Raw genomic sequence first — 12,821 nt, 5'->3', positions numbered from 1 at the left:
TTTTTTGACAGAGATCTCAACTCTCTTGTTTGATTTTTACCTCTAGTATTGCAGGTTGATATCTGCCAGATCAGTGTCCAATGATTGACCACTTTGTTATACTTGTGATGTTGTTTTTATTTGTTAGACTAAGTGTGGAAAGGTATAAAGAATTGCTGCCAGGAAATATAAAGAAATTTGAGATGAAATCTCATAAGGCTGTTCTGATGGATTTTAAATCTCCCACCTTCCAATTAAGTACTTTTTTTTATTACACATAGCCATCACTGGACTGACAGATGGGCCTTTACTTGTCCTAAAATCACGACTAAATTTTTTCCTTCTTGTGACAATTTTATGAGGGCTCAGATTTTAAAGCCCATGCGATTTATATAATGATAAAATTTTTGTACACTTTTTCAGGCTAGATGTTGAATTTTATTTGTATTTAGTCATCTAGAATTAAAGAAGATTGATTGCCAATAACATTAGTTACATTAAGTTCAATTAAATTCTCACTCTGTAACGTAGTGTTAATCTGTAGTGATCAGTACATGCTGCAATTTGATTTCATCTGGGGAGCTATCATTGGTAATTAGAGACTTGGAAAAGATGCTAGAGTCTAATCACATTTTCTCTATTATTGATTTTGTTTATACCCTTTAAAGACTATTCCTTTGTGATATGAGATCACAGGTCTGACTCATCCAAGGAAAATATAAAAGAAGATTAAATCTAGTTCAAATTTCTGAAATTCGAGTAATATTATTGCAGGACTAGATGTTGACAGAAATTATCATCTTGAATAGGAATAAATCTAATATAATTGCCAATTAGTGCACAATCTGTGGAGCAAATAAAAAGTTCATAATAGAGTCAACACATTTATTGACCAGAGTTATATCTTCAGAGATATGCACCATCTGCTGGCAGGGCAAAAAATGCTCATAAAACTCTAGGACCTGACTCAGGGCTGCCATTTGCTGTCATCTTCTCAGTAATTTACTGCAGGGTTTTTCCTGACCTGCCAAAATATTTCACAGTTAACTGTGTTTTATATTTTATAACTGAGAGTTCCTATAAATAGAGAGAGGGTTATGTGGAATGGCAGTAGATAGTTATCAGAAGAGAAGAGGAAGAAAAGGTAGGCTGTGAGATTCGGTCATCTTTTTAATATGTGAATATAGTTAGTACCAGGCTAATTCAGCACAAATGTTGAGTTTATCTGGTTGGGTTAGCCATTGTGGTGTAGAAAGTTTTTAATGACCCAGGAGTGAAAATGCAGTCCAAGGCTAAAAATTGTAGGATCTTAGAGCTTTGAATCAAGGAGACAGTTTCTAGTTTTTTTTTAAACATAACTATCTAGGTGGAATAATTGAAATTGTGCAGTATCAGGTGAAGTAGAATTAAACAATTTTACATCTTAGTATCTAGATTGTCAAACTGCTTCTTTCAAAAGAGGAGTATATGTTTAAATAATACATTATTGTAGCTTAGGGATGGCTGGATTATTTTTGTTCAGAGAAATGTATATTGATTTCTTTGATCATTAGCAGCATATGAACAACAGTGGAAGGTCATAGTATGTTTGAAGATTTATAAGGGTCTAATAATACAAGGAAGTGTGTGTGTTTCAGGGTGTGTGTACATGTAATTCATTTGAAATTTTATTCGTCATCTTAGTTCTTATTTAATTGAAATTATATAAAATAAGGTTATGATTTGGTTTTCAAATTCTTGCATTCTCTGTTGTAAAAAAAAGAAAACATCCAACTTCTCAGGAATATCAATTGACATGTATATATACACAACTTCAACTATACTAAATATCAAATGATTTGTTAAATCGTGAGATGAAATTCTTTGGGAAGTGAGAAGGAAAGGAAAGGGAAGGTCAATATTTTGTGCAGTGGAAAAATGAGTCATATTTAACAGATGTTACTGGTTTATAGCTTAATGGTGATTCTAATTAAAAAGTGCATATTATTGTAGAGAACTTTTAATTCTTTGACTTTGCGTTAATGTATCAATATTAGTGAAAGGCAATTAAATGACTTAGAGTACTGCTTAAATTTTTTTTTTTTTTTTTTTTTTTTTTTGTTCTTATTGGGCCAAAATCCTTTTTTTTTACCGTATTCTCAGTATGATCATTTGTTTTTTAACATGTAAAGATTTTTAGGTTATAGATTAAAATGATTAATGTTACTACTTGTGGCTGATTTTAATTGTGAATCTTTCAGATCGCACACCAATTGCAAGTAAGAGTCCGTCATTCAACCCAGGTTCTCGTCCTCTGCCTCCACCACCAGGGGGCAGTCAAAGCATGGTAAGCACAACTGGTTGTCATCACAAAGTAATTTGTGTAATTTGAGAGTTGATTACCTGTTGTTATTGACTATGTCACATATATGTGTATTTAAATAAAAATTTTAACCATTTGTGGCATAAACAGTTGCCCCACCTCAAATGCCTATAAAATTGTAGCCCAGTAAAATTTTGAAAATTTGTATAGATACCAAGCTCTATTGCTGCTTTAGGCCTTTTTGATTCATAGCCATTGGCACAAAGAGCCAGTAAGCTTAAGTAAATTCACCAACTGATTTGTTATGTACATTATATGCAGTCTAGGTATTACATCATAAATGAACGGAAAATAAAAATTCTGGGATGTGTTCTGATTTGTGTGTAGTTTGTAATTAATTACCTATGGGCAACTGTTGCCGTGACCGTACCGTTTACAGGGGCGGATCCAGAGATATTTTCTGACAGTCTTCCAAACGTCTTTGTTGATCCAACCTCCATTTTTAACCGTCTTCCGACAGAAAAAATAGATACCCGTCAATGTAAACTTGAAAATCTGACCGTCTTCCGGAAGACCCAGAAGACGGCCTAAATCTGCCAGAACAACTCGGAAACTGTCTTGGAGTATATAATGTGTTTTTACTGCATAAATAAATGTGAACAGAAACTAAATTAAGTTGATTTGAACTGAGTAAAACTGAAACTGATAAAAACTAATGAAAACATAAAACTATATGATCCCGGAGATCCGTGTTGCTGAAACTGAAAATGTAAGGGCGGGATCTCAAATTTATACATGAGTGTCATGTGACACGAACACATCTCACTGACTACTCTCACTTGTCACTACTACACATGTTGCAGTTACAGTAACAATTCATCATGGTGAGACAGATATTTAACAAAAAGTGTGACGTTTTATTTGTCATATATCTGGACATATTCTATTTATAATTATCATTATTTTATCTTTAGGATGAAGAGAACATTGAAGCAGAGTCATGGTATCATGGGGACATCTCTAGAGACGTGTCAGACCAGCGCCTTAAATCTCTAGGAACTGTAAGTGTAGTACACCTGTCTGGTAATAATAATAATAATAATAATAATAACCAGATCTTCTTAACCACCCTTCACATCTGTCTCAGCTGTGTGTACACTATTGAGATTTTAAACCCAGGATTTTTATACATGGTAACCAACTAGATTTACCAGTTATACATTGTCAGGTTATACTAGGAAATACTTGGTACAGACAAAATGAAACTTCATTATTTAAAGCGTCAGTCTTTTCTAAAATTTGTTTTAAATTTCGATGTTTTATAAGTCAAATAGGATTGGTTGCAATCAGTTTGAGTGGAGTAATATTCAGATGTGAACAAGTTGGATTTGTGACAATTTGCCATTATTTATTGCATCTTTAGATTAAAATGTTGTTTTTTTTAATCCAAATGATACAATATATTTTGTAGTTTTGGCATAGAAATTCTTCATTATGTATTCAAACAAAAAATACTTGCAAGATAACAGTCAACTTGCAAATTTGATTGTCAAGGTCATTCAAATGATAGAATTAAAGAAGCCCACATGTACACATATAACGCATTTCTTCATGGCATACAGAATATTTATCCAATCATAAAATCAGTTAACATATTTATTTTTTTACAAATTTGCCTAGGTTCGAAATTTTGATTTCAATTAATTGTTGCAGGATTTTGACTGTATGGATGGAAATTATCTGAGTACTTTTATATAATTTGACTAAGTAAGCCTAAATACTCAGAACATGTAGAAATTATATATTTTGTTTAATTTTTTAGAACGGATCTTTTCTGGTGCGCCTCAGCAAGAAAGGTGGACCTACTAGTCCATATTCTTTATCTCTGTTCCATGAAGGAAGGGTTTGGAATCTTCACATCAGAAAGAAGGCTGATGCATCTTTTGCATTAGGCAATGAAAAACCTAATGAATTGGTGAGAACCTCATGCCTCAGTTTTGAAATTTACACATTTATCTTCAGTTTAAATTGATATAGTGCCTTACACTTTTAACAAGTAGAAAATATTCAAATTTGGCGAGAACTTTTAAATACAACTATAAAACAATTGGATAATTTTATTGTTCAAAGAGGAACAGTTTTAGATATTGGTAATTTTTTATTGTTTGAAAATTGAAAACTAACATATCCGACTCGGTAGAAGTGTTTGTATTTTTTTTAGCATAATCAATGGATTCCAAACACTTTACTGGAAGCACTTTCAACCACTGTAACGGTGTTAAATTGTTGATTATTTCAGAGCTTTCCGTCAGTCTCAGAACTAATCAGTTATCACCAGACTAATCCCCTGGTTTTAGCAGGTGCTCAGAGTGGTCAGACACAGCTCAGGAACACTCCAGACAAGTCATAGCATTAGCTACAATGACTGGACTGACACTTTGTCTGAACTTGTATAGATTGACTCAGAGAAAATATCATGTATGGAACAGGCTCAAAAAATTGTTTGTTTTTTTTTAATATCATAATATCCGGATAAAAATATGGAGCCATGACTAAATTTTATAATTGAATTGATAATTGCTTTGTCCCTGTATGTTTGATATTTAAATATGATATCATGGCATTTTCTATGCACAAAATAAAAGACAGGTATGTATATTAATAGATTTACAAGATGTGAATATATGACATATTAAGCTAATATATTTCCAACACACCAAGTTCTTGTTAAATCACATGAAAATAATGCAGTTAGCCAACACTTTGATGGACTGTTTGTTTTACAGTTTTAAAGCATTTTTTAATTAAATCCCACATGAAAATGTTACATCAGCATCTCAGAATGCAGTAGGCTACCATTCTTTGATAAATAACAAATCACTGAAATTAATTAGAAGGGATTTATACCAAGTGTAAAAAAAAATCTGTGAAAAATTATTCATTTGCATAATTTTATTTATTTGTCTTTATCTGTTTGATGTCCATGTTATTTTTAAACCAATACAAAGTGTAATATTTTAGTATAGCCTTTGGATTAAATAAATGCTTGAAAAAGAACATATTCCTAACAGTAATCAGCCCATAAATAATTGTACCTGTATGTATCTTTGAGCATTTCATAATTACTTTAACTGTATATAACAAGCAAGGAGAGTAATTGATCAAACTGGACCTGCATTAAAACTGGTTTATTGTGAAGTAGTAGGTAGGGACACTAGTGCATATATTGTCTGAGTATATGGACAAAATGTGAAAAACTTATGTACCCACATTTATACAGACGTGTCTATACTCGTCCTAACATATGTATATTATCATTTATTATAAACCATTTGACTAATCCTTAGTCAATTTATTTTTAAACAATTGTCATACTTTCTATAATTGCAAAGCAATTGAATTTTTATTAAAGTAGAAATCATGGCTTTGTTGAAGACGGTCACAGTCTACTTGTTAATCTTGCTAATGTATTATCTAATGCAAATGTTAAGGTTGTGGCATTTTCAGGTGAGACATTCTTATCAAAAATGGATTCAAAATAACCACTCTATGATATTAATAGTTTTACTTTGGCAAATTATTGAATCAAAACTAGACACTGTTAACTTGAACTGTTTTAAAATTTCAGCATAAAGCTAAGGTATTGGCCCATATTAATGTAACATAGAAAAAATAGATATTGAATGTATCCTGGGGCATTTTCCTTAATGCCCCTTGTCAACTAATTTATGGTTCAATCATGATGACCTGGAATAACAATATCCATCAAGACTTTTTGTCCTGATATTAACAAATAATAAAATGCAAATGTTATAAGCATTCACATATTTCACTCGTATAATTCTAAGCAATTATGCATTTATTTTGATAGAGAAACAATTGACTCCTGTGCCTTTAGATCCAATTTGCCTTTTTTTTTTTGTTTGTTTGATGATGTAATTGTGAGTGTATACTATTTGTTTCAGTCTCCTTTCCTTATATAATGGGCAGTTGTTTTCATATTATCAGTATTATTTTAACAGGTTTATTTGCCTGTATTGTTTCTCATATGTAGAAGAAATACAATCTTTTGTATATTCTTCCAAGTTCATCTTTCACACTTGTATATCAGTATGTATATATATTTCAGTTTTACCAAGGTGAAAGTGCTTTACTATATAATGTTATCAAGTTAGAAATGATCCATTATAAATCCAGCTTTACTGACAATTATTTACATCCAAATAAATCTTCATATTGCATTGGAGGTTGGAGATTGCAACCACTTTAATGTAGTATTTTAGGTTTACTTGTTACATTGAATATCATGATCTATAAAACCCATTTAGGATGCCACCAATTATTCAACAAGCATCTCTCAGCACCAGTGTGGGTAATATTATCATCACAAGAGCACATTTATGTGAATATGAACATTTTTTGTTTTAAAAGGCAGAAGCTACCTTGCCATTTTTTTCCTGCGTGCTCTTTTAAACTAGTTTTGCAATATGGTGTTAGAGCATTTTATGTAGAACAAATCTGAGGTTGCTGAGCAACTTTGTATTGACACCATGCCTGTGATTTAAAGCAACATCATAATTCCAAGTATTCTGTAATTAAATTTAGTAGTAGTCTTAATAATAGTCACATTTTAATAGATACTTGGGCTAGTAATAGTAGTAACAGTCTAAAAGGTGTTTGAAATGTTTAAGTTGATGATCATCAAATACCTGTTATTTTTAGATCACACCGCTGGTGTTTACTTATTACATTTGCATTTTTGTGATCAGTTCATGGAATCTAGGTTATAGCTTCCAACATCAGTTCCTACATATATATATGTACATCAGATTAGTTGATGAAACCCAAAATGTTTACAAGAATTTCAATGCATTATATGTACAACATATTTCGTCTTACTATTCTTGTTATTATATTCATATTACCTCTCAAATATTCTTACAACTTGAATATTAAAAAAGTATAAATACAAATTATGGCTATTTGCTGCAAGTCTGACACACATTGTGGAACCTAAATGTAAAAGCTTTTTATTTCTATAGGCCTCCTTGGTCTTACCATTAAAAACATGAAAATTACAAAAATAATCAGCAAAGAAAATTAGTACATGCTTTTTCAATAACAGTAAAAGAAACACTTTATAGATTTCTTCTTTTATTCTGAATAGATTATCATTTAACATTGCACAACTGCATGACAAGAAAATTAGACAAAAATTAATTTTCCACCATAAATTTCTTATTTCAAAACATAATCCCAGGATAAATTATTCTAGTTGGTTCAAAGTAATTACAGAACCACCAAGGGGTGCCTGCATTTGAGCCAGGTTCGCATAATTAACAAATTGCAAATTCTGCTTTCAAACAGAGGCTTATTTCAGAAAAAAAGATTCATGGTTTTTCAAACAAACTGGTTTACCCCAATATGTTTATTTTTTAAACATGATATAACAACTGTGCGCTTTAAATGTAGTTACTACCAGAACGGTACCATTAGCACTATAAGATTACATACAAGTCTGGTTTTCCTTGTGTCTAGACAACTTGTTCTTTATCTCAAAAGGTTGTGACACTGAAGCAATAGCACGTGCCAACAGGCACATTGCTGCAATTGTTAACTAACACCCATGTGACTTTGTGCCATAATATCGGTGGGTGGACTGCTGTCTCTGAGGACATTAAGTAAGAATATCCAACACCCAGTAACTGCTTTTAGTTAAGTTTAAGTGACTTATCAACCAAACGAAAAAAATTACTTGTCTCAGTGTGGCAAAGCACCACGTGCATGATATATACATTCTGTTCATTAGTACTTTCTGTATTTGTAAACCTATATGTTATCAGCCAAAGAGTTCTAAAAGGGCATCTTCAAGCATGTAAATTAGCTTTCTTTGGTGTCTACCCACACATTATAGGACATACCCCACCACCTTTCCCTGATTGCCAACTTGGATTATTTTTAAGTGTCTACTAACACTGGTTGTAGGCACAACCAGTGATGATAAATGATGGTAATGTCACAATATATGTATGTATATATATACCGGTATGTGTAAGTTGCCTGTGAAATAGAACAACTGTGAGCATTTGTGAAAATAGCAAGTTATGTGAGCTAAAAAGCCTGATATTTATCTGTGTGCACAGGTTAGTTTTAGTATAAATCATTACCTTGCACCTCTGGATAAAGCAAACTAATACATACATCTCTGAAACTCTGAATAAATGCTTGAATAAATGCTTAAATATGGAAAGCTAACGGCTTTACTGCATAATAACTATTGCCAAAAGCAGCACATAATTACAATACCATGAACTGTATTTCTTTCAAAGAAGATCAAAATCTACTGCTAAACAGTATTCTGCCATTTAGAAAATTTAACACCAAAAATATTTTGATCAAAAATAAATATCATGACAATCAACATGAAAGCTGGTTTACTAATGTACGATATATTCAATATGATCACAATTGTTTTAGGGTCATTACAGTCACATTTTGTGTAATAATTTCATAATTTTGACTTGTTCCATTATCCTCCATTTCATACTTTAGTGCCCTCCAATAATGGAAAGAAATCAACAGTAATTAAAATGTGACATAAAACAGTTATGCACATAACTCCCACATTTTTTCTGTTTTTCATATATTTATAGATATGAAAATCTTGATAAGTGTGGACTTTCAAACATGCAATTTCCAACAGTCATATGTCACATCTCTTCTAGTACCTCTTAAAAAATAAAATATACATTTCATTCATTTATATAATTATACAGAAGATATTTCTTAGATAGCACAGAAATAATCTTTATGAATTCAGTCATTTACAAAAAGATGTTTCATTATCAAATTTGCCCAAAAATGATTATTATAATAAAATAACTAAACAACCAGATGTAAGTGAAGTTTGAATATCAAGATGCATAGTCTCTCCATAAAAATTATACCAATCAGTTTAAAGCAATCACCATAACTACATAGCTGCCAGTTCAACCCCTCCCATCCCTGCCCCACTACGATCTTACCACCATTGCACAATTTATATGCACCAACCATTTTTTTCTTAATTATGCATTACATTTAAAATATACTTCTCTGCCAATTAAGTTTTAAATTTTAAAATCCACCTAGCATGAAATATCACAAATCAGTAAGCATGTGTGTGCGTTTATGCATCAGTCCTTAGAAGTCATAGATATGGGTGCTAGATGCAGGCTATGCACACCAAAGTTGAACTTAATGACCCACTATGAAAGGACAAAATTGTGACCACAATGGGTAAATAGCACCCCCTATATCTCGTTATAAAGAAGCAATTAAAGGTATGCTTGGTGGGATCTACTTAATAAAGGAATATATAGGCAAAAGTGTGCAAACACTTGCTATTTATACATACATATAATTCATAAATCTTCCAATTTCATCACAGCTGTAATTTCATTGCACTCATGGCAGTGACTTTACCATAAAAGTGACAGAAGGTAAGGCTTAATTAAATTATGTTACAGAGCTAGCTGTTTCCATGATGTGGCAGCCAAACTTTAACACCTCTTCAGGAAAATAATCTCTACTTGCTGGACAATCTTCTACTTTCATTAACCTGCCTTCCTGGGCAATATACACTATACATACCACATACATTATAATATCACCTCTTTTCTTTGTTAAAATAAAACAAAACAAACTCCCCATGGGACCTTACTCCTGGAAGACAACTCCAATGTGGGAACATCATTGTAAAATGAGAATTGAAGAAAGTCATGTTTAAAACATCATAATAGGCTCACAACATCCTCCTCATTCCAAATGAGACAAACTGTAAAGATCTACAGAGAGTAAGGTGAAGACTAGGATATAATATCTCACAAATTTGAGCTGATAATGAATGTTTTTGTTCCCTATTTCTTGACAAAAGAGCATCCATGTTATCTTGCATATATCTCGTTTTCTCTGAATCTATTCGCAGACTAATGTTACTGTCAACATGGCTCCTATTCCTGCTATTAGACACAGTATTTGCTTCAAGGATTCCCTGAAAACAAACATATGCAAAGATAGATTACTCCCTAATCAGACAATCAGACAACTTATACCATTACTATATCATCCAAGCTGAAAATATCAAAGCAATTTAAATTAAAAAGGTGGTAATACTTAGAATGTTGATGAAATGATTGATAAGTTAATAAAAGTATAACTACAAAATTTCCCAAACTTAAGGCAGCCAAATGATAAGTTTGAAACAGAGAATTTTCTCTTTAAAAATAAAATAATAAATATGCCTTCACACACTCTTGCTAAGCTTTCCATGGAGCTCATGCACGTGTCAGTCTAGATAATTCCTTCACAAGACTTGGGTAAAAAATAAATTCATTACCATAGAGTAACATAAACAGTCATTCTGATTATATATCTTTTAAAAAGTAAATAAATATGTCTACCATGGATGCCTCTCTTCCAGTAGATCAGGCACTACTGTGACCAGTGCAATATAGATGAAGCCGCCAGAGGTGAAGGGCAGTATCCAGGCCGTGCTGTTACCAGCTGTCTCTGCTGACTCCGCCAATAGAGCTGTCATAGCACCAACCACACCACCAGATGCTGTGAGGAGCTTGAAAAAATTAACATAAGGATTTTTTTATTATATAAACATGAAATAAATCCAGCAAAAGTTTTTTTTATTATTTCTTTATACTTACTCAGTATGCAACATCTTTTAAAAGTAACACTATCACTAATATGTCAGTCAATTAATAAAAGTTGACATATTTTTTTTTCACATAAAATCTACATGTGAAACAGGCAATATTTGAACAGTAAGCTAGAGGCATATACAACATGCAGAGACAGGGCAGTGCTCAGCGAATCATAAAAATATAATAATCACGGAGACAGGAAATAACTTATGCTGCATGTAATTACAATCAATTTCCCCACTTAAATTTCAGAGATCAGCACAGTATAATGACAATAATGAAGGCAGAATTATATATGATGTCCACACTGTATAGCTACGCTGGTGATAAAATATTACTTTACTACCTGATATTGTGCTATTTGGATCTTTTTCACTTTCAAAACTGGGAGCCGCCACAACTTTTTTTAAATGAACAACATATGTTGGTCTAGGCACCGTTACCCAAAAAACCTTCACAAATGATTAACCTACTTAAAAGTAGACAACTTGACAAAGTTAACTCTTTTTATCCCTGAGAACAGAAACCAGGGTCAATAAAACGTGTTTCAATCTCGAGGCAAAGGTTTTTAAACAGGGAAAGTTGTCAGCTAGGACACTTCATTGGCTTTGTTTGACCAGTTTGTACCAGAAACCCTTGGTGTGCCATCACTCCCTGCCATAAGGGTCTAAGAGTCTACTGACCCAAAGCAGGGATAGTAGCCAGTAACTGATTTAGAAAACATTACTGCCACCTTACCTGTGCTTTAGCAGCCTTCCACCTGTCAAAGCCAGACCTTAACAAGATGGCAAAGTCCCCCACCTCATGTGGGATCTCGTGTACCAGTATAGCCACTGTAGTGATCAAACCAACCTGAAACACAGAACACATTATGTTGAACATACATCCAAAAACTGTATGTATTTCATTTAACAATATTATGCTGTGCAGGCATTTGGCTAAAGAAAGTTATAAAAGCAGATGTGAGAGCAAAATGAGTTACATAATGGAGTTTGAAGAGGTACTTTTAAAGAATATCTTCTAATATGATTAATATTTGCAAATAAATATAACAATGACCAAAAAAAAAAAAATTAACTCATAACAGGTTCAAAGTAAATAATTATGGCAGTAAACAACTAAATCCAGTAAATAAACTTGTTTTCTTCCTATACACAGAGAGATTGGGAAACATGATGCTATCTTACTTGGAAACCGTGTCTAATCAAATATGTCAGCAAATATTTATGTTAACCAATAGAAGTAGTCATACAGATGTTGTTGTCAACAGCCAACACAAAATATAACCTGTTAGACTAAATTAAAGCTAAGAGGAGAAGTTCAAATTTGAAAGAGATCAAGTTCCCAGCTTTGCATTATTCTTGAAACATGTGATGCACATATTTAGTTTCCAATTTGCATATCAAAAGGGGGTAGCTGTCCCCAAAACTATTTCTTTTAATTGTTACAGTTAGAAATCTATGCAAATAACTAAGTGCACATGAACCAATGACTATTCAATCAAAACAAGATTCAGAATTGGTACTAGGACAGATGTACCTAAGTGTCAACATCCTCTAATTTACACTGACATACATAACTAACAAGGGCTTGACAATTTTTAAGTTATTGAGTTTAAGCATACAGTATCAGTTTTTATCTAGCGAGGCCCCTGTATGACAACCTTGGCCCAGATATGAATAATTTCTATTGTAAATGAGGGGGAAATGAGTTGTGAAAATTCTCTAGAAACTGTCATATGCAGGCTAAACCGCACTTCAAATAATCACGAAAGATTCTAAATGTTTGAAATTTTGTATACAAACTTTTAATTATTATCACTTCAATTTAGAAAAGCAAAATAT

At 32.4% G+C, this 12,821-nt stretch overlaps 2 protein-coding genes across 6 annotated transcripts in view; one reads left to right on the top strand and one right to left on the bottom strand.

The window, feature by feature from the left end:
* The window catches only part of LOC106165467 (uncharacterized), a 36,820-nt gene extending 29,403 nt beyond the window's left edge, over nucleotides 1-7,417 (top strand). For all 5 annotated transcript variants that reach the window (XM_087002659.1, XM_087002657.1, XM_087002658.1 and 2 more), the window contains 4 exons: nucleotides 2,220-2,305; nucleotides 3,256-3,342; nucleotides 4,104-4,256; nucleotides 4,581-7,417. In XM_087002659.1, the coding sequence (XP_086858785.1) occupies nucleotides 2,220-2,305; nucleotides 3,256-3,342; nucleotides 4,104-4,256; nucleotides 4,581-4,691 (437 nt within the window). In that variant the 3' untranslated portion in view covers nucleotides 4,692-7,417. The remainder of the gene's footprint in view (nucleotides 1-2,219; nucleotides 2,306-3,255; nucleotides 3,343-4,103; nucleotides 4,257-4,580) is intronic.
* Nucleotide 7,418: 1 nt separating this feature from the next.
* Nucleotides 7,419-12,821, bottom strand: part of LOC106165953 (zinc transporter ZIP13) — a 22,025-nt gene continuing 16,622 nt past the window's right edge. The window contains exons 6-8 of the mRNA XM_013544327.2: nucleotides 11,716-11,829; nucleotides 10,723-10,892; nucleotides 7,419-10,313 (exon numbers count right to left, since the gene is read on the bottom strand). Of these exons, the coding sequence (XP_013399781.2) occupies nucleotides 10,238-10,313; nucleotides 10,723-10,892; nucleotides 11,716-11,829 (360 nt within the window). The 3' untranslated portion in view covers nucleotides 7,419-10,237. The remainder of the gene's footprint in view (nucleotides 10,314-10,722; nucleotides 10,893-11,715; nucleotides 11,830-12,821) is intronic.

The sequence above is a fragment of the Lingula anatina genome, chromosome 1 (genome assembly GCF_051362555.1).
Source record: "Lingula anatina isolate TDL-2025a chromosome 1, LinAna3.0, whole genome shotgun sequence".
NCBI classification, from domain to species: Eukaryota; Metazoa; Brachiopoda; class Lingulata; order Lingulida; family Lingulidae; genus Lingula; species Lingula anatina.
Note: the sequence above shows the minus strand (reverse complement) of the source record. Positions and strands in the feature narration are given on the sequence as shown.